Source organism: Haliotis rufescens, unplaced genomic scaffold, assembly GCF_023055435.1.
Source record: "Haliotis rufescens isolate VD_foot unplaced genomic scaffold, xgHalRufe1.0.p SCAF_1, whole genome shotgun sequence".
NCBI lineage: Eukaryota > Metazoa > Mollusca > Gastropoda > Lepetellida > Haliotidae > Haliotis > Haliotis rufescens.
This window is the reverse complement of record NW_025963779.1, coordinates 49,461,749-49,485,163: the sequence shown is the minus strand read 5'-3', so window position 1 is coordinate 49,485,163 and position 23,415 is coordinate 49,461,749. Positions and strand designations below refer to the sequence as shown.

At 38.9% G+C, this 23,415-nt stretch overlaps 1 protein-coding gene across 5 annotated transcripts in view; it reads right to left on the bottom strand.

Moving 5' to 3' along the window:
- The window catches only part of LOC124131415, a 106,023-nt gene that overhangs the window by 19,784 nt on the left and 62,824 nt on the right, over nucleotides 1–23,415 (bottom strand). For all 5 annotated transcript variants that reach the window (XM_046494689.2, XM_046494690.2, XM_046494691.2 and 2 more), the window contains 6 exons: nucleotides 11,548–11,588; nucleotides 8,509–8,920; nucleotides 7,095–7,211; nucleotides 3,574–3,620; nucleotides 3,266–3,385; nucleotides 1,792–1,911 (listed from right to left, as the gene is read on the bottom strand). In XM_046494689.2, coding sequence (XP_046350645.2) covers nucleotides 1,792–1,911; nucleotides 3,266–3,385; nucleotides 3,574–3,620; nucleotides 7,095–7,211; nucleotides 8,509–8,920; nucleotides 11,548–11,588 — 857 coding nt within the window. The remainder of the gene's footprint in view (nucleotides 1–1,791; nucleotides 1,912–3,265; nucleotides 3,386–3,573; nucleotides 3,621–7,094; nucleotides 7,212–8,508; nucleotides 8,921–11,547; nucleotides 11,589–23,415) is intronic.

Below are 23,415 nucleotides of genomic sequence, written 5' to 3'. Positions count from 1 at the left end.
GGAAAGGGCCTCCCTACATAAATGTATTCCTTGATGAGTAAAATACTGGAATACAAGTTGGACTTGGAATATTTAAGGATTTTTTATATATCTAACCAAGACTATTATTTTTTTAGCCTAAGCAGTAATTAATATATTTACATTAAATCATATATTAGTATGAATATTGATGTTTTGAATGAATGTGTTTTAGAGGTGGAACATTAACCTAAGCAAGTAAAGTTCAAAAGTGTATTTTAATATTATCTTGTATATATGCTAAAGTTTATCTATTATTGTCTACCATTATGGAAATGCACAAACTATGCATTTGGATATTTATTTCATTGCATTTGGTTTGCATAGTAATTTGTCTGTGCACTTGGTAATGCTTTTTTCTTGTCGCTTTAAGTATTTTCATATTATGCATATATATTTATTCCTGCTCTTTGTTGTGCAGAACATATATCATAAGTAGTGACTGTTGAAGTGTGTCACGTTTCACACCCTTGTGCCACACATAGGGTATGTGTGCATTGTATATTATTTTATTATCTATGATACAAGTACATCACATGTGTAATTATTTTATCCAATATGTATCATAAGCTATTTCTCTCATATCATCTGAAAGTATTTGGTTGTAAGCAATGTAACAGAAATTATCGTATTGCTTTGATGATGATATGATATATATTAATATGCATATACTATATTATCTATTGTTTATTATTACAGGGTGTTTATCTTGCTCATTCACAAATAAACAGAAGCCTCACACCAGAAGCCGTCTTTGGTGTCATCTGTGGACATGTTATGGGTAATGCCACAGAAATCCCAGTTACAGTTCATTGCTCATGAAACCTTGTGAGTCATTTTGGATGCAGCCATGATTCATACACAATAATTAAATGGCAATTTCATTCACAGTGCTAGAGCTTGTGGACATATTTGGCATTTTCATAAATAGTTACAAAATATATTTAGCTGTTGGGATAATGGAATAGTCCACTCTGTATGTGTACTGTAGAAATAATGGAATAGTCCACTCTGTATGTGTACTGTAGAGTAGAAATAATGGAATAGTCCACTCTGTATGTGTACTGTAGAAATAATGGAATAGTCCACTCTGTATGTGTACTGTAGAAATAATGGAATAGTCCACTCTGTATGTGTACTGTAGAAATAATGGAATAGTCCACTCTGTATGTGTACTGTAGAAATAATGGAATAGTCCACTCTGTATGTGTACTGTAGAAATAATGGAATAGTCCACTCTGTATGTGTACTGTAGAAATAATGGAAATGTCCTGTAGTGATACTGATAAACCCGATCCACATAATGTTTCAAATAAAATTATCATAAAATCTTAAAAGTGAAATCAAGCTCAACCTGTCACATTCTTACAGCATACTTACCTTAGAAGACATGATTAGTTTCAAAAAGTGAATCCGTCCAGATTTGGTTCAAATGCTACATCAACTATTGAGACTAATTTGCATAACAGGAAATATTTTCAGTAGTCAGCTGTACTCGTCACTCAAACTGGACAATCGGAATCACAACTCCATTCATTGTTTAAGTAAACCATGTTCTTAAGATGACCCCACCAGATCTAATCTTGATCTTTTGAAACACTTGCTATTGAATACTGTTTAAACAGTAAAAACAGCCAATTTCTGAATTTCTCATCTTCTAGTATTGCTCATTGGTGAAACCCACTTAGTATTTCACCTCAGTGTCGAAGAATTTTAAAAATGCCCTGTTTATAAAGAATACAGAGACAGAATAAGTTCCATGTACATACTTACCATCTACAAAGTCGTTGGCAATCTGCTTGACTTCCTCCAAACCTGACAGACCAATGCTGTCTGACACATCCAGACATAACAGAGTGTCCATACTCTTTGCTCTTGGTGGTGGTGGATTATCTAGACAAACAGCCATATAATTCCTATACAATATCTATTTATATGAATATATAATTAATTACAGGTTTAAAGAACACACAAAGATTATAAATAAAAGTTGTATGTCATATCTCAAAACAAATATGCATACAATTGTCCTTGTAAGGATTTAAGCATAAAGCTGGAACCAAAACATTGAATACATACTCAATAAGTCCTTTATTGTGACAAATAGATAGAAAATTATTAGATGACCATGTGTCATAATGATTATATAAATGAGTGTCAGAATTTGTCTACTTCCCAGGTGTTTCCGACACATCTGGTCTGTAAATGTGCAGGACACACTCATTAAACACTCCTGGTTATCCAACTTTAGTAATTTGTAGGGATAAGAAGCAGTGTCCTCCATATTGAACACTGTGTCGAGGAGCTAACTGGGTCAACACAAAAATGGTGAGATGCTGTGACATCATTACCACTGTGATGTCAATAAACATCACTCAAACAACAGTTTGTGTATTTCCTCATCAATGACATATCAGCATTATGTAAAAAATGACCATGATATGTCATATTTTGAACCAGGGACATTTTTTCATAGTTTTTATAGTGAACAAACAAACTGGTGATGTATGAAATGCGATTCTCATAAATAAATATGCTTTTATTCTTCTCAGATATATCTGCATACAAAGGAAATTATTTTATCATTCTTCAAAAGTTTGGGGGTCAATGCCACCCAACCTCAAAGGATGGGGGACAGTATGAAACAAGAGCTGTAAAACTTGAGAAAGCTGCTTTCTGATTGGTTAATGTTTACTTCTTGTTACTTCTTTCATTGGTCAGTCAAAGTTTGTGAAAGGTCATTCTGACGTGACCTGTAATGTGATGTCCTCAGATCTTTGCGAATTGTAGTGAGCTTGTAGTGAGCACAAAGATCTGACTTTAAAGAGATTGTTTCAGCTTCATGGATGCAGTGGATTATGAGTGTTGGACAAAAAGGCCAAGACATAAAGCTCACATGACTTTCAGTCAGATGAGCTAAAAAGAAATGTTTCTGTGACTTGCTCAATGCTTCAAAGTATGACCTCCGGTAACCTTGCCCTCATACATGGTTCACCAAAAATCTATTCAAATTTGGTCAGAATCTTCTTACATTTTGTAACATTAGATACAGGACACGTTACATTGTCCTCCATCATGCTATATTTCTTTGATCCATTTCTTTCAGAAACCACATCAAAAACTGGATAAAATATGCTCTAATAGGTCGGAATTGAGAAACTATTTACTGAAGACTTTATTCATAGTGATTTTTCTTGATGCTGTGATATGCATACCGGTATATGTATTGTTCTAAGCCTGCACCTACCATCAACAAGGGCTTTGGCAACAGATTCAGTGAGGCGCCGGACTTCTGTACTGGAGATGCTCCGTCCAACACTTGCTACATTCATGGAGCTCAGAAGCTGCTCAGCCTCTTCGTACACTTCTGTTAAACCATCAGATATAATTACTGTGTAGCTACATGACAGATGAATTAACTTCTGAATTATTAATGATGGGTTTATATGTGTACACAGTTTACCAATATCAGGCATTGACCAACCTTTTTACCAACCTATGATTATGTCCCCATATGAAAGATTCTTGGGATTAATAAGTTTGACATTTACTTACGTTTTGAAGGAATGCTCTTGTCCACAGATGCTATTTCTTCTTCAATACTGTGAAGAAAAATTGTTTCATAGTCATATCAAAACAGATATATTTTGAATCCGGAGTAAACTGATCAGTTTTGCATTTGGATAATTATACAAAAATTGAAACATATCCCTGAACCATGATCAACTGAATATATACTGTTGGAAAACTGGCAAACAAGAGGTAGTTTAACTGGCCTCAAAATGTGTCAATATCTTAGAATGTCAAATTTAGAATCAGAACAACATAATTCAATGAGCTTATTGGAAGATTAAGTGAAGAAAAACTGTATAACATTTCATTGTAATATACATAATATACTGAGTCAAATTAAAAACTTCACATTATTAAAAGTTATCCCATATATGACATACAACGGACAAATGTATCAGAGAAGGTAATTTTTAATCATTAATGTCCAAAGAAGGATTTTAATTAACGGTGGTAACCATAATTTGTTCCAAGCACCTACGGTATTCGGTAATAACATCAACAGTTTAAATCATAAGTCCCAAGCACAAGAATCTGATGGCACACAAGTTCAGTAGCGTGTACGGCCACCATGTCCGTTGACAACTGCCACACGCCTCCGCATGGACCTTGTGATGCTTGTGAACACATGATTGGGAAGACGACGCCATTGTTACTGCAAAATGATGCCAAGATCTTGCAAATTCTGTGGTTTGTTCTGGAGAGTGCGCAGGCTTCTGCCAAGAGCATCCCAGACATGTTCGATGGGATTGAGGTCGGGTGACCTTGACGGCCAGTCCATGACGTTGACTCCCGCATTCTGAAGGAAATTCCTTGTCAAAGTGCTGTGTGGGGTCTGGCATTGTCGTGTTGGAAGATCAAACCAGGTCCATGTGCTGCCATAAAAGGCAGAGGTTCTGGTGCCAGTACCTGGTCGGGATAAGCAGCAGCGTTGAGGCTGCCACGGATGACAAGAAGCTTGGAACGTGCATTGCCACAGAAAGCACCCCACACCATGACACTTCCGCCCCGAAATCTGTCAACTTCCTGTACACAACACTGGGCGTAACGTTCATAACGGCGCCTCCACGCCCTCGCCCTACCATCAGCAAATCGAAGATTACATCGGGATTCATCACTGAAGATGACTTGATTCCAATTCCCCTGAGTCCATCGTAAGTGTCGCTTAATGGAGTCAGAATCGGCCTGCAGTATGGCCGTCGTGCTTGAAGGTGAGCAGTTCTCAGACGGTTTCGAACAGTTTGCGCAATCAGTCTACCCCTAAACAGTTCATTTCTGGTTGATGTAGCCGTCAAAAATCGGTTACGGAGGTGACGTAAGACAATCTGATGATCCTCTGCATGTGACGTCACACGTGTTCGACCTGGCCGAGGGCGATCAGCGGTGGTACCCGTTTGCTGTAGACGCGTCTGTAAATCATAAACAGTCCGTCGACTACAACCCATCGTCCTTGCGACTTCAGCTATGGACGTTCCCGTCTGCAACATGCCGATGGCACGTTCACCTTGCACATTTGAAAGGCGTGGCATGACAAATGGCCGTAAAGACTTTTGTTTTCTTGTGTTTTTCTTTTTTTGTTAATGACTGCTAACAAGTATGGCTGAAAACACATACGGTATTATGGCCACGTGACCAGTTGCACGTGGAAAAACACTTTTGCCACTATAGTGCTGTGCACATGATTTTGATCGTTTCACCTGCACAAAAACAGGTGTTATCTGAAGACAATACGTGGCCATTACTGTTTAAATACACAATAAGGGCCCACAATGATAACTGCTCAAAATGTTAAAATTTTAGGATTGTAAAGTTTTTAAATTGGTTCAGTATATTTCAGAGACAATTAGGCTTGTGAACCTATTTTTCAGATCCATGACAAATATTTAATCCTGAAACAATTTGTATGTAAGGGAATGTCATAAAAACTTCTAAGATTGTTTTGAAGCTGCATGACCAAAAAAATGCACCTTAGAGTAACTCCTGCTAAATTACTTTGTACATGTAACATTGTTACTGCAAGGTATGACCAGTCGACTGGAGACTTCCTGCGGTCTAGCCATTTCAAACACGAAAACATCATGTTTACCGGTACATAATATTGTTAAATTAGAACATATATGACTTTTAATGAGTCTGTGTAAGGCATTTATGACACAGGTATCCATTCTCTATCACCTAAGGTTAGTTTCAAGACACCAATAGCGGTAATCTGATAGGGGTTGCTGTAAATAACAGTAAGTTGGGGTGATCTGCTGATCAGTTCACACAGGATTTTGTCATAATTAACGTAAATAATACTAATGAAATTTTGAATAAATTCAGATAGTCCAGATATGCAAAGAACACTTTTTTATAACCAGATATATGATATAGTATAATAACAGGATTAAATTGCTTACATCAGTAGATTTGTTGACATGGCATCTGATGTTACGTGTTCATGGTAACGTCTTCCACTTGGGGAAAAAAACCTCAAAAGTATGTAGATGTGAATTATGCACACAACCATCTACACAGTTGTAATTGTTGGAAACAAGTGTGCACTATACTTGATACACTTTTAAAAACAGTGCACACAAAACATTTTGTCTGAACTTTGTTGAAGTTTTTTTTTGCACTCACTCGAAAAAACACTACTGTGAACACTGTTGGTTAGTTTGAAGAGAGTTGACAACATGTTTGGAAAGTTATTATAGGGAAGGAAAGTTCATGAACTTGTTTTGAAATAACTTCATCAGAATGGGGAAGCTGCCCCTGAAGATCTGGTTTAGTATAGGTCTTCAGCAACCTATGCCTGCTGTAAAAGGCAACTATGCTTGTTTGAACAGGCTACTAACAAGATCGGGTGGTCAGTCTCACTGACTTGCTTGATGCATGTCATTGTATCCCAATTGTATAGATCAATGCTTGTGATGACAATCACTGGATTGTCTGGTCAAGGCCTGATTATTTACAGAACGCCATCATACAGCTGTTATATTGCTGAGTGCGGCATTAAGCAACAAACAAACAGAATGAGGAAGCACTAGCAGGAGCTAGTCTGAGAAGAGAGTTGACATGTCAATGACGGTCAACTGGGTGTTGGAACCATTAGTGACTAATGAGGCTGCCAACTCCTTTTCGGTACATGGGATTCGGGGTCTATTTAGAGGGTATTCGGGCAACAGCAGTGTTGTACGCAGGATGCAAATAATACAACATATTTGGTACACAGATATATATGAATTTTTTTCAGTAAATTACCTTCAAATGGCACTCTTTTATGACCTAGGAAGGTGTTCATCCATGGTTAACATTCTGCCTTTGTTGAGTGAATTCCGACCTGTCCTTTTGAGATTTGTGTTAACTGGTATTTGGGATTAAAGGGTGTGCAAGTGAGACTCAGACTCATAAAATTGATGGCATTTGGGATTCAGGGGAAGGGGGATTGGCACCATCACTAAAGACAAGTTGAAATAACATTTCACAGTAACAGTAACGATGTTACTACAGAATGGCAAGAGTACCTTGGTTGTTCAACCCTGGAAGAATTGGTGTGTGTGTCCCCTCCCGAGGATTCTGCAGTTGAACCATGTCTTGGTACATGTTCCTCTTTACCTTGGGGCTTCAGTATTTCCTCAGCACTGAAAAATAAAAATGAAAGCAGAGAACATAAAATGCTTGATTAATGATATCAATAAAAATATATACTTTCCATGATGTTGGCTGTGTATATGTTGGAGCTGGAATGGTACAGAGAGCTACAATAACTTACTCTGATACTGTGACATGTTTTATGATACTAGTTATCCTCAGAAAATGACCTTAGGAAAATTTGGAACATTTGTGTGTATTTTTGCGTACAAGGTTGTGCAATTTATCACTGTGTCTACACATTGAGGAATCATTCCACATACGTTAATAGACCAATGATTAGGAGTGGATAAATTGCCTTATGCACTACAGTCAGCTATATTACTGCTACAGCATGCATGTAATTTGGCCTGGGTCAGACATACCAGTGGTCAATGCTGAGTGTGTAGCAGGGCGCGGAGTCATCCCACAGATGACATCCTTACCTTGTCAGCTTGCTGACGGGGTTGACCTCTTTGGTCATGTGGACAAGGCGTCCGACCTCGGATCAGAAGGTCCGTGGTTCGAATCCCATCACGGGACTCGGAAATTTTATGGCCGCTACATCAAATTTGATTGGTCCCGCAAATGTCACATCTGTTAGGGTAGAAGGCCACTTGTGTAATGTTCTTGTAGACACAGGTTCCCAGGTGACCACTATGTCGGAGACATTTTACACAAATAACCTCCCTCAACATACACTCCATAGCATAGGTTCACTCTTGAAGTTAAAAGGAGCCGGGGAAGCTAAGCTACCCTACTTGGGGTATGTTGAAGCTGTAATCCTTATCCCTAGTGACTTCTTAGGTCAGGAAGTTGAGGTAACTATACCGATACTTGTAGTGCCCAATACTGACTACCACTTCAAGGTGCCTTTACTATTAGGGACAAATGTCATGACTGCTGCTGAAACAGGGCGTGGAGTCATCCCACAGATGACATCCTTACCTTGTTAGCTTGCTGACGGGGTTAACCTCTTTGGTCATGTGGACAAAGCGTCCGACCTCTGATCAGAAGGCCCGTGGTTCGAATCCCATCACGGGACCCGGAAATTTTAAGGCCGCTACAAGTGCATGGATCCACTGGGGCATGGAGACATAGTTAGTCACAGCTGATAGTCTGTGTCTGACAGCATGCACTTGGGGTTGTTCATACTCAGCAGCCATTGTGATCATCCACTCCACACTTCAGACAAGGGACCTATTCCTATCCAGCATACACTTAACACTAAAAGCAAAATGTAGATGTTACACAAGATATTCACAGCACTAGTACCGGTCATGCAATATAAATCAGGAATGCACCAACATTTCTGGGGACGCTGCACTTGGGGATTCATTGCGTTCAGTTGCAGGTGTTGGTTTATCAGTTGACTTAGTTGTGAATGAAGGATCACTTCTCATTGTTTCCACTACATATGCCATCCCCTCAGTCTGTACTTGGGGATGAATTCCTGCTGAACTGCTCCAATCATTTCCCTTCATGCTTAGAAATTGTGAGATCTCTAAAGGTGAAGAGGATTGCATATGCCCAGTTGTTGACGGCTGCTCTTGCTCCTTCTTCTGTACAGTCTCTAGCACTGTTTGTGTGAACTCGCGGATCTCCTTCCTGCCTTTCTCCGTATCACCACGAAAACTGTCCAATTGTTCGTTCATATTGTGTTGCAGCCGTTTAAAGCCGGTTTCCATTGACTGCAAGCGTTTTTCTATCTCCTTCAATTCTGACATGAAGTAACAAAGTTACAATTACTTTCAGTTTTGTATTTGGTGAGAATTCATTACAAGGATGTATCAATCAAACTAAACTGGTATACCTTCCCCTGGAACAGGTTCTTGTAGGTAATTATTGAGCATGCTGCTACCAGTAGAATGACTGTACTGGCATATTTGTCCCCCTAAAGTCAACATGATTCTACGTAACGCATCTGCAGACAAAAGTAACATATATGATCCAAATTCATTAACATGTTCAGTATATTACCCCAAATAGTTAATTATAGTATTTACAGGAGTACAATATTGATGATGGTCAGATCTTACACAAGATTAACATAAAAGTGCCAGGTAGAGGGATTCTCAGTCAGTAATGTCCTCATGTATTATTTTTCCCCTTTTGGCAAAACTGATGATCATATAGAATTACCTGACATTTCAACAGTAGTCCTTACTGTCAGACAACCATCTGGCATACCCTGCTGAGTGCAGGGACAAACCCCCCTGCTGCTTCACATAAAAATCCCAATCTAAATACACACATAACAGATGATATATCTGCAGTGCAATAATTGATACATCTTGAATATATGTGCTTAAGAAAAACACACACACATAGCTCCCTTTGGCTCCAATTGCTACAAAATACACAAAAGACCAAGTTTCATCCAATATGGTCAGTATTTATCAAACATTTTGTTTTGCAACATCATCCACAACAGCCAAAGTTGATGGTTGACAATGACTCTTTACTTAAAATACAGAGATGTATTACCGGTAATTCTAAGCAAATGCTGGCTACAATGATAAAATCGCACAAAATGCATGTGCAGTACAAATATACATGCCAATTTAAATTTAAACACAGATATCGAAGCATGAAGTTAAAGATTCTCATGTATTATGAATGTATTGCATGACATTTCCATGGAGCATATTTGTGTTGTATTTTGTTTACATTTGCAGTATTTATGTCGGATAGCACAGCATAACTGGACATTTGCTACAAAGAATCATACTTGCCAACTTCATTAGCTCCTGGCTATTATTTGTAGCAATGCCCAGTTATGCATGTGTTTCCTTTATGTAGCGGCAATAAAATTTCCAGGATGGGATTCGAATCACGGACCTTCTGATCAGAAGTCGGACACCTTGTCCATATAACCAAAGAGGTTAACCCTGTCACCAAGCTGACAAGGTAAGGATGTCATCTGTGGGATGACTCCACGTCCTGCTACATACTGCCCCGTCAACAGAAGGCACATCCTGGGCCGCATAGTAGGGTACTGAGGCCTATTTTCCTCAAATTTAATATGAACGTGCTCAGCCAATGTAGTGGCCATAAAATTTCCGAGTCCCGTGATGGGATTCAAACCATGGACCTTCTGATCAGAAATTAGACGCCTTGTTCATATGACCAAAGAGCTCTGTCAGCAAGCTGACAAGGTAAGGGTGTCATCTTAGGGATGACTCCACATCCAGCTACACTTAACTGAACCTTCTTTTCACCATGTATGCTCTTTATCCTCAGCTAAACCTTCTGATCACCATGTATGCTTATTATTCTTAACTGAACGTTCTTTTCACCATGTATGCTTATTATTCTTAACTGAACCTTCTTTTTGCCATGTATGCTTATTATTCTTAACTGAACCTTCTTTTTGCCATGTATGCTTATTATTCTTAACTGAACCTTCTTTTTGCCATGTATGCTTATTATTCTTAACTGAACCTTCTTTTTGCCATGTATGCTTATTATTCTTAACTGAACCTTCTTTTTGCCATGTATGCTTATTATTCTTAACTGAACCTTCTTTTCACCATGTATGCTTATTATACTTTATACAGTCTACAGGTATGCTCATGATAAGGATCAAACAACAGAGTTCTCTTTAAAAGGTTAAAGATATCAATAGAGATACCTGATTAATGTCTGTTGGTTGTCATGAGATGTAATCTCCTAAGTGATAAGTTAAATCTATATTGGTCTGCATGTGATCATGGTACTTGTCCTAACTGCAGAGGCATTTTCAGGAAATGTTTGAAAGATCCAGGACATAAATATCTATGGCAAACATCATTCCTTTAATTGTTAGGTTCTTTAACTTTCCCATTCAGCATGCTACTCAAGCCTTACCTAAACTGCCATGCCAGCTCCATGGTTATAGTTGGCTACAGTAGATTGATAGGACATTCATTAACACTTTGCCAACAGCTGATGGCTAGTCAGTATCAAAGACCCTGATCAGGATATAACAGGATTCACATGCAGCAGTCCATTTCTGACAAAATCCTAAGGCAGTCCAGTTTCACTGGCTGCTCATAACCACCCCAGTACCAAGATTCCAAACTATGCATGATCTGTGTAAAGTATTGTATGTAAACACTATAAATAAATTATAAGATTGAAAACAGTTGTTTTGTGGTCTAAATGTTCTCTGCAAATAGTGTATTAATACAATGACCATGCTGGAATAAATCCAAAATATTTCCACTTTCGCCTCTATTTCACAATTGGTTTAATCCTTGGGTGACAATAAAGTTAATAATGACATAAAAACTTCAACTTAAACACTAATTAAGTAAGCTTTTTTTCTGTTCTATGGCACACTGATCAGTTAAAATAGACACAAACCTTTCGCCCTCTTGGATGCATCCTTATCTGCTTTTTGTTGGCTTGAAAAAATAAAAAATGCATAATGTTAGAATTAGGAATCATTTGTTGAAAATGTCTGTCCATAAATGTCAAGGTCATTGTTTGAATGGATGTTTCTGATAAGCTGAAAAATGTAATAGTTGGAAGACAAATGTGACAAATGTTCAACTTTATGTTCCAGGGGGCATTGAAAAGCCACAATATAGGAGGACCAGCTAGCCCTTTTTCCACGCAAAGCAACTTTCATCAGCAAATGTGTTAACAAGCATCCTACAATGAATTTTAGCCATTAGTCTGAAGCTTGTGAAAGGATATCAGTTTAGTAACCTCAGGGAATAATAGTCCATATATTAGGACCAAATCTACTGATGTCCCAACTGGCATCAAGAAACAAGTTTGGACTAGTAAACTCATACTCTTATTTAAGTAATCTGTATCAAACGTCCTGACTATTCATGACTGCTGGAAATTCAACAGTCAGGGAGAGAATTTCTTTGCTCCATTAGATCATGAGCATAAAATAGAAGATGATGTCATCCATATACTTTACCAGCACAGCTCTTCAGGACAAGAAACCCTTTCAAGTCTCAAGTAGACTTTGGTTGTGTGGCTGATAACTTCTTAACATCTACTTTTAAATACTGATGTGTATCTGGGAAACTGAGAATAACGACTACAGGAATATCCTCTGATTTAATTGGGAGGTAGATATTAATTGTAGCCTTAGTCATGTGCATGACATATAACCTTCTAACAAGGGTTGATTGTGATAATAATTGCAAAAATAGTGAAATGGCACTGTAGCTCACCTAATAACATGAACCCTGTAGTCAACAGGTTAAAATCCTACTACAGTGGGTTTCAAGATTAGTACTGAAATAGTTAATGATATTATTTGATAACAAAAATAAACAGAATGGATACCTTATTACTGTAGGTTTATTCATTGTAACAAAGCTATATACATGATGTATTTGCATAGATACATAAAAATAACGTGAATTACAAACAAGTTTCAATACAGTTTTATGTAATATCACCTTCTGTCTCATCAAACTGGAAAAAAATGGCAGAACAAACATATTTTCCCCTGAAAACCCATGTACACAAAATGAAACTAGATGTCAATGCCAAACATCTGTACTTTGTGTGCTTTTACATAGGCCAGTTGAGCAGATGTGAGGAGATTTAACAATGAAGGTTCTCGAATATGTAAAAATAACTGACTCTTTTCCCCTGAAAATCTTAAATATTTTTAAAATTACATTTAAGTTAAAGGTAACTTACTGATGCTTATAAGGCTGTGATATTATGTCTATCATGAATAAATCCAGTCAAATGGTTGGGCTGACCTACCAAACTCAATGTTTGAAGCTCACAATTTCATTATTATGACATGGGGGTTCAGAGCTAATAATTAATTTATAATGGCTCCGGCTTTCAAATTACGAACCAGACAACTAACAGTTTAAGTATCCACTTCATATTGCTAATAATGGAAATTAATCAAAGCCCCCCCCCCCGAATATGACAGCGCATGATATCCACACAAATAAGCAAAGGAAATCCTGCACTTTCTGTAGTTCAGTATATTTGATGAAATGATATGTGCAATAGCACTGTGGCTCAACTGAATATTTAGTAAACAAAGATAGCCACTTAACAAAAGTTGATGTCAGCATCCTGCCAGACTGGCAACTTCAGAGAAGATGTTTCTATAGCTAATTATGAATTTTGAGATAATTTCAAAATACAGTCAAGTCTCGTTAATCCGACATCGTTGGTTGCACATGATTGTGTCGGATTAACGAGTATGTCGGATTAACGAAATTAAGTGATTTGTGATCGAAAATCGGACGTCTTCACGATAGATAATAACCGTGTGTACCTTGTAATAAAATCATTAAAAACGAAATATTAATATTGTTATGTTGTTTATTCATTCATTCCTTAATTTATAATTAATGACTGTGCAAAAATAATAATAATTTTCCCATTTATACATAACAATAGAGACATTACTCACTGAATTTATCACATGATCAACGACACACAGGACTAAATAGCACTGAATCAATCGGTTCCCATCATTTGTGTCGGATAAAGCCGAGTGTCGGATTAACGAGTGTCGGATTAACGAGACTTGACTGTAGTCTAAAAAGGCCAACATTTAATTATAAATTAAAATGGAGTGTTGACTCTCACATGATGATAAAAAAAATAAAATGTCATTACATTTTGTACACGGCCAAGGAATGGTCACAAATATATTTTTCAATACAGCAGCTGTGTTGGCCATATTGAAAATTGGATTCAAACCTCTTGAACAAGATCAGGAGTCATCATTGTGGGGAAAAAGCATGTGAAGTTCCCGCTTCATTGGTCAAGTAGTTGCTAAGGATATAAATGGTTTCAGTGGGGGGAAATGTATTTTGAAAACTTAGGAGCATGGCAAAAGTGAAAAAAAGATCAAAATATAAAATATTTAAAATATGTGTCAGTTGATGTCACACAATTGGTACATGGCTTATGCTGTAATCTGTTGCCTTACCAACTGTAGTTATCCATAGTTACTAAAGCTCACCTTTCACATTAAACATATGAAATATGTAGCAGCTTAATAGAAATGTAAGGAAGAGAATTTATGGATGCCAACTTCTTTATTATGAGGAACACAATGTTTGGGAGTATATACTTACTCCTTCATCAGGTGAAGGAAAGCTATGAGGCAGAGAGCATATATATGTACATGTAAGAACAATAAAAGTAATAAGATAACAAATAGTGGAAACTTTAACAAGGGAAGCCAACAGACAAATGGCACTGATAAATGCTTAGCAATAGACAGTGGAAGCCAATACTTTACAGTAAAAAAAGAATGGAAATAGCAATAGGCAAATGTAAGCCAGCTGGATGATAAATGCCAACAAAGATCAAAGCAATAAATCCCAAGCACAGGACAGATAGGTTCCCTGGTCACGGTTCATGGGTGGCCTGTGTCTCCTGATGTCAACAACTTCTTGTAGGTTTCTTTGTCACCAGTTGTTGTTGGTAGACAGGACTTTGGTGGCTTCCCACATGATGGTATGGTCTTGGTTCTTGAGGATGTGTTCGGAAATATTGGATTTCAGGTCTTGCTTGTTGACAGAGGTCTGATGTTCTTTGAGTCTGAGGGTTTCTCCACCTGAACTGGTGGCCACAGTTGCAGGGGATTTGGTATAAACATCCTCAGGGGTTTGGATTTATGCTGCTTGTGCCTCTACCGTTGGCTTGTAGATGGGTCTTGGTGGACTTGACGCTAGAAGAGGTGACATCTATGTTCGCTCTGTACTTGATGAGGTAGAAAATCTGATGAGTGACAGGGGCTTGGTAGGTTATGGTGATTCTGATGGGTGATGGGGCAGGTTTGGATCTGGAATCAGAGTTCTTGAGGGTCTTGCAGAGGGTTTTAGAGACTAAGTAAGGGTAACTTGAGATAGTCCAGTTCACTGAGGGCATCAGGGTGGCAAATGGATTTTATCTGGGGATGGTGGCAGGAGTTGTGTGTGTGTGTTGGCTTGCAGTACACTGATGTTCTTGGTCCATCGGGGCGTTCCGGTAGCCTAGTGGTTAAAGCTTTCGCTCGTCATGCCGAAGACCCGGGTTCGATTCCCGACATGGGTACAATGTGTGAAGCCCATTTCTGGTGTCCCCCGCCGTGAATTGATGGAATATTGCTAAAAGCGGCTTAAAAACCAAACTCACTCACTCACTCACTCTTGGTCCATCATCTGTGGTTTGGAGGGACACTTCTACGAATGGAAGGCGTTGACTGGATTATTGAACTGGATTCTCTGGTGCTGGGCATTGAGATGATTTAGGAGCTCTGTGTGGTCGTGCTGGTGGGCTTTGGTGGTGAATGTGTCGTCTACTTTCTGCTACTAGCAGAGGGGTTGCAATGGTGCTGTGCTGTGTGATTCTTTGAAGAATGTCATGAAGATTTCAATGAGTAGAGATAGAGGGTAGCCCATAGGCAGTCCATGCATTTGTTTGTAGATCTTGTCGTGGAAAGTAAAACATACTCTTCAAAAAAAGAAATGCAAAGCCAGATTTATGTGAGGTAGGAAAATACATTTATACGAGGAACCATCCAAGGTATTAAGCCAAAATGTTGTGAAGAGGACACTCAGTGATTGTAGTCATCTCAGTTATCGGTACATAGGAAAAGTCGAAGATGAAGGTCACCTATCATCAATTACTCGTATGTCCCCCGTTGGAATCGATAGTGGCCTGCCATCTCCTGCCAATGGAAGAGACGAGTATGCGAATCACATTCTGGGGAATGGTAACCTACTCGGCCTGCAACGCAAAAGCCAACTGCTGCAAAGTCTGGGGTTGTGGTTGACGTCGGCATAGCCATTTATCCAATTAATCCCACAGGTGCTCTATCGAGTTCAAATCTTGGGATCTGGAGGGCCAGGGGAGAACTTCAATGGTGTTGTGTAGACAGGCTCTTGTGATCCATGCTGTATGCGGTCGAGCGTTGTCCTGCTGGTATACACCGTTGCCGTTGGATGCAATTGGGAGGACATGTGGTAGGAGAATTTTCGTTATGTATCGTTGAGCCGTATGATTGCCATTGATATGGACCAAACCGGTCCTGCCATGATGAGAGATAGCCACCCACATCATAACGCTACCCCACCAAACCTGTCCACTTCCTGTATGCAGTTTCCGGCGTAACATTCTCCCCAGGTCTGTAGACCCATGCTCTTCCCCCTCGACGGAGGAGAAATCTTGATTCGTCGCTGAACCAGACTCAATATGATGCGTCAAAAATGACGTCTTGCTCGTAGACCTTCTGCTCTTAAACCGTTTCGTACGGCCTGGTTGGAGATTCTGCGCAGTCCGGGTATTTGGGATGTGGTTGAGGTGGCTGTGGTCATCCTTTCATGTAGGTGGCACAGTCAGATGTAGTGATCTTGGGTTTGGGGGAGGGGGTTACTCTTGGTCGTCACGACCTTGGCCAATCACGTTTTGACCCATGCTGTGGAAACCGATCCCACAGCCTTGTGATGGTGCTACACTGAAAACCCTGGCTTCAGCTGATCAGGATTCCCCTGCCTGCAAGCCGCCTTTGGCGTTGTTTCTTTGCACTTCTGTTAATCTTGGCATGTTGATGAACTGTCACTGTTCGATTGACGCAGATGCCAGGCAATCAAAAACCTTGCACTTTAATACCGTTCAAAGTGCTGCTGCACCTGCAGTGCATGCAGCTCCATGGTCCTTTTGTTAATGCACTGAGTGCGTTTTCTGAATTGTATGTGTTTCAATACTAATGGTTGGCATGTCCTTGTTGTGATCATTTTGATCCGGAAATCTTCTTTTTGCACCTCCTGATCTGCTTAATTTACTTTTATGGCCAAAAATATCTGTTTTGTGTTTCTTGTTTTAAAGAGTTGATGATGTGGCAAAGCTGCTTGAGACTAGGTTGATGATTATCAGCTGTCTATGGTGAGTTTGGTGTCTTGGTCGTTAATTCTATTCTGTAGCTTGTTGTGGAGGATGTCAAGTGCTTCTTGTAGAGGGTTGTTGGTGAAGAGGTCGATTACCTTATAGCTGACCATGGTGCCTGTGAGGTTAGCTCCTTTCATCTGGTTGACAAAAGAGGAGGAGTCACTGATGTAGGATTTGCCATCTTTGCCTAAGGGAGCTAGAAGTCTGGAGAGGTACTGGGTGGTGTTGTAGAACACACACCATAACAGAAGCAGAACACCCCCGATTTCCTGCAGCTCGTCAACAACACCCTCTCTGACTAAACCACCTATCTCATCATCAAGAAAGACCCCACTGCTAAACTAGAATGCGAACATAAAAAGACTCTAAAAGACCTCCACCAGAACAGAGAGATAAATGACACCATCTTCCATCAGTTGAACCCCATCACCTATTATATAATTCTATTATACAATTCTGGTATATGCTCTCTGCCTCATTGCATTCATTCACCTGATGAAGGACTTAGTATATACTCCAAAAGTTGTGTTCCTCATAATAAAAAAGTTGACATCCATAAATTCTCTTCCTTATGTGTATCACTTCTAAATGCCTTTCAAAGATTTAATAGAAATATAGATGTAAATGTGTACACTAAGTATTTCCCTTCTGTTACTTTGGTTACCTTCACTGCTGAAAAGCTTATTTTCGGGATCGAGTACGAGCTAGACCATGCATTATAAAACACCTACAAATTGTAAGAAGTGTTGCTAATATAAAAACCGGGATATAACAGTGCTATTATACATTACATATGCAGTTACGAAATGAAAATGAGAAAAATGTATGGTAACAGGAGAAATCGCTTGTTGAGAAGACAACACAACATGGTATGTGATTAACTTGTTTAGCGTGCAAGAATAGCAGCATGGATGTGTTTTAAAGTCATCATAAACTAACTCAATGCCAATTGAACTGTATTTAACATAGGCTTTGTAGTTGTAGAGGAGATGTAAAAAATGTAAACATTTAAGTTTCACAATAAACTGGAATTCATTTACAGTAACAAATAAATATGGACTGTATTTGTCCTTTGTTTGTTTTGAATGGTGACTGTCATGTCAGCTAGAAGTTGTTTACATTTTACTTCATTGACGTCACACAATCTTTAAACCTTCCTATATGAAAAACCTGTGAGGCATTTAAATCATTAATATAATGGCTTCTGCTTGTTTTTTAGCTCATCACATAAGTTGTTGTTTCAGGTGTTTCAAGGTGTCAAATATGATTGTGACAGAATCGTTGCACATCATTATCAGAGAGCATAACATTATTTGCTACTGAGGATTGAAACAACTGAATGCACTTATGCCCACTCATTATCATAAATGTTGCTGACCCGTGAAGATCCGGGGTAGAACAGGCCTTCAGTAACCCACGATGGCTGTAAAAAGCGACTCTGCTTGTCGTAAGAGGCGACTAGCGGGATCGGGTGGTCAGGCTCGCTGACTTGGTTGATGCATGTCATTGTTCCTAATCACTGGATTATCCGGTCCAGACTCGATTATTTACAGACAGCCTTCATATAGCTGTAATATTGCTGAGTGCGGCGTTGAACAACAAACAAACATAAATGTTGTTTGAAGAAAAAGAATTAGGCAGATGCATAGGTACCCTGGGTCAACCCAACATTACGTTGCAAACATCTTTGGTGTCAGCCAAAGTGGGATTATCAGGGCATGGAATCGATACCAGATGCTTGGACATTCCACTACACAGCTGACAGATTTCTCTGACAGATCGTTGCAAGACGTCAACACTTGGTGACTCCCACCAGAATGACCTGCAGAACGCCAGATGCGTAAATGTTTCAACTCAGTGCATAATCATCTTCATGAGGTTGGTCTCTTGTAGGGTATGCATTCGCATCCAACTGACCAGACATCACATGCAGGCATGTTTGGATCGGGCCGACGATCACATCAATTTGACAGATGAGAACTGGTCTCCAGTACTTTTCACTGATGAATTGACATGACTGCTATGGGGAGGGCTCAATCATGATTTGGGGTGGGATCAGTAGAGCTGGAAGAACCGATCTCTATGTCCTACAGCAGTACATGATGACAGGTGTGCACTACAGGAATGAAATTCTGGATGTGTTAGCTAGCCTGTATGCTTGTGCAATCAGATTGGGCTTTATCCTCATGGATGATAACGCATGACCTCATCGTGGCCACCCCATTCACCAGACCTCAACCCAATTGAACAGGACAGGACAGGACAGACAGACACACTGACAGACACACACACAGACAGACAGACACACACACATATATAGAATGAGCTGTAGATCACCCTCTCACAATTCCCTGTCCTTCTGTCAACTCTACAGAAACTCGTGGAACAATCTTCCCTGGGCAACCATCCAGACATGACACAGCGATGCCAGGTTGTGATCGCATCACATGGAACACATACATACTTCTGAGAGATGAATTTTTTTCACAATGACTTTGTCTTCATGTTTTTATATGTTTCAATTTTGATCACATACTCTCATTTTGATTGGTGATCTGACTGATTGTTGGTCACATTGTTTGTTGGCATTGTGTGGCACATGACAACAGACTTTTGTTCATAAAACATGTCATTACGCTAAAAACCCTTTGATCAATTTTTTGGCAACTCAACTCATCATTCTTCTCTGCTGCACTGCCACCTTCATGTTACATAACATGTAATATCATATCAGACCTGGATTTATAACCCAATCTGAAATTGAAAAATTACCCCAGACAAGAGAAATGCCAAATGCTACTTACTGATTGCTATATATATCCAAAACACCATCTTCCTAATAAACACACAGAGGTAGGACAAATACCAGTTTAAGTTATGAACTTGATATGTCCATAAGCTTTGTAAGGTACTCTGAAGGACTGAGTGGTGCTACCACCAATTAAACATGTAATAAAGTCATTAAATTGAGCATCAAGTGAATAACGACAAAGACACAAGTGTTGGGTTATACTAAACAAGAGTTTGCCACTAATGTGGCTATATCCCCCGCCCCTGTTGCAGAATTTATGACATAAAAAATCTAAACAAACCCTAACCTTTTTTAACAGAGGTGGAACTTGTCATGGAAATTGTAAAAAAAAGAAGAGTCCATCTTGTTGCAATGTAAAAAATAAAAATTTCTAAAATTTCTAAATGGCAAAAGGCACCAGTTCAGCATGTACCTGACAGACTTTCAAAGTTTGATGAAAAGATATTGAACGGTTTATGAGTTATGCTCCGGAAACGAACCCTACCCTCACAGATCCTAAGTCAATCTTGTTGCCAAGGAAACATAAAAAATAAAAATTTCTAAATTTCTAAATAGCAAAAGGCACCAGTTCAGCATGTACCTGACACACTTTCAAAGTTTGATGAAAAAATATTGAACAGTTTATGAGTTATGCTCCAGAAACAAACTCTACCCACACAGAACCTAAGTCCATCTTGTTGCCATGGAAAACGTAAAAAATTAAAATTTCAAAAATTTCTAAATAGCAAAAGGCACCAGTTCAGCATGTACTTGACAGACCTGCAAAGTTTGATGAAAAAATATCGAATGGTTTATGAATTATGCTCCGGAAACGATCTCTACCCTCACAGATCCTAAGTCCATCTTGTTGCCAAAGAAACGTAAAAAATAAAAAATTTCTAAAATTTTTAAATAGCAAAAGGCACCAGTTCAGCATGTACCTGACAGACCTGCAAATTTTGATGAAAAAATATTGAACAGTTTATGAGTTATGCTCCGGAAACGAACTCTACCCTCACAGAATCTAAGTCCATCTTGTTGCCATGGAAACGTAAAAATTAAAATTTCTAAAATTTCTAAATAGCAAAAGGCACCAGTTCAGCATGTACTTGACAGACCTGCAAAGTTTCATGAAAAAATATTGAACGGTTTCTGAGTTATGCTCCGGAAACGAAACGTGACGGACGGACGGACGGACGGACAGAGCCCGTTTCTATATCCCCCGCCATTTTTGTTGGGGGGGGGGGATGATAATGAAGCATTGATGACAACAAGTTATGGTGATTATTGAATTATATTCAATTCAGATGCCAGAAAAAGGTTAATGTTTAATATTATCTTAAAACATGAGATATACATGTAAAAGTCAAGCTATGATATACTGAAATGCGATCCATATCAATCTCAGTCATCATGTCACCCAAACAATCAGAAACCCTAACTCAATTTCACGGCAGGTACACCTTGTTATCAAACAATAAGCCTCCACCATTCTTTCTGTTGGTTTACTGTGAAGAAGCTCATTTACATGCACCCTCTTGTAATACTGAACTTTTCATAGATCATACAATAAGCAATCAGTGTTCAGACATTGTCTCAAAGTCTATATCAGCAGTCCTTACAGATGGTAGCCCAGTCCCTCATCGCGCTCAGTTGCCTCAGTCAGCTGATGAACCTTAGTAGGCAAAGTCGGACAACAGGGAAGATACTAGAGCCTGTTGCTACTTTAAAATATGATCTGAATTCTGTGGTGAGTTATCGAGACACTTGCCAGGACAAGCCATGCAATGTCATACTTATCTACAAACTATGTGTAGAAATATTGAAATTTCCTCTGATTATGTAGGATAGATGGTAGCATTTATGTGGTTAATAGCTCCTTACCGATATGTAGTTCGCTTTGGACAGCACGTTCAGATCTTGCCCCACGTGCGTTTGTCGGTGGCATGCCGATTTAGTGTTTTCAGTCGTGGGTCGTATGGTAAGAGCGCTCCGATTGGTTGGTGACAGATTGGATTAGCAAGTGGCTGCACCGTTTATGTGTGTTGACCCAGAGGTTACGTGTCCTTGCGAGTATATAAGTGATTGGCGCGAATGCTCTCATTGTCTTGCATGATCGGGAAGATCACCACAGGTGAGGGAGACCACACCAAATTACCGTGTTCGGAGGTCGAACAATTCCCCAATCCCTAGTGATTTTAGGCAATAAAGACCTAAATTATGTGGCAACTTTAGAATTCATGGGTAAACTGTTATAAAGGTGGGTTGGATGAGTGGATTTAATTAGGAAATAATGTAAGCTATGTGATGTAGCTACATTGACCGATTGTGTTAGGAGGTTTGGAAGGGTGGTTTGTTTGTCCTCGTAGACTGTGTTAAGGATGCTGTAGGGATTATTTATTAAAGTGGGTTAGTTAGGGGTTTGTCCGTCTGCTTTAGGCTGCTTCTGAGTTTTATTCTTAAGGTATAAGTAAGTAGGATTTTTGGCTTGTGTGTGGCACATGACAACAGACTTTTGTTCATAAAACATGTCATTACGCTAAAAACCCTTTGATCAATTTTTCGGCAACTCAACTCATCTTCTTCTCTGCTGCACTGCCACCTTCATGTTACATAACATGTAATATCATCATGATCATATCAGACCTGGATTTATAACCCAATCTGAAATTGAAAAATTACCCCAGACAAGAGAAATGCCAAATGCTACTTACTGATTGCTATATATATCCAAAACACCATCTTCCTAATAAACACACAGAGGTAGGACAAATACCAGTTTAAGTTATGAACATGATATGTCCATAAGCTTTGTAAGGTACTCTGAAGGACTGAGTGGTGCTACCACCAATTAAACATGTAATAAAGTCATTAAATTGAGCATCAAGTGAATAACGGTAAAAGACACAAGTGTTGGGTTATACTAAACAAGAGTTTGCCACTAATGTGGCTATATCCCCCGCCCCTGTTGCAGAATTTATGACATAAAAAATCTAAACAAACCCTAACCTTTTTTAACAGAGGTGGAACTTGTCATGGAAATTGTAAAAAAAAGAAGAGTCCATCTTGTTGCAATGTAAAAAATAAAAATTTCTAAAATTTCTAAATGGCAAAAGGCACCAGTTCAGCATGTACCTGACAGACTTTCAAAGTTTGATGAAAAGATATTGAACGGTTTATGAGTTATGCTCCGGAAACGAACCCTACCCTCACAGATCCTAAGTCAATCTTGTTGCAAAGGAAACGTAAGAAATAAAAATGTCTAAAATTTCTAAATAGCAAAAGGCACCAGTTCAGCATGTACTTGACAGACCTGCAAAGTTTGATGAAAAAATATCGAATGGTTTATGAATTATGCTCCGGAAACGAACTCTATCCTCACAGATCCTAAGTCCATCTTGTTGCCATGGAAAACGTAAAAAATTAAAATTTCTAAAATTTCTAAATAGCAAAAGGCACCAGTTCAGCATGTCCCTGACAGACCAGCAAAGTTTGATGAAAAAATATTGAACAGTTTATGAGTTATGCTCCGGAAACGAACTCTACCCACACAGAACCTA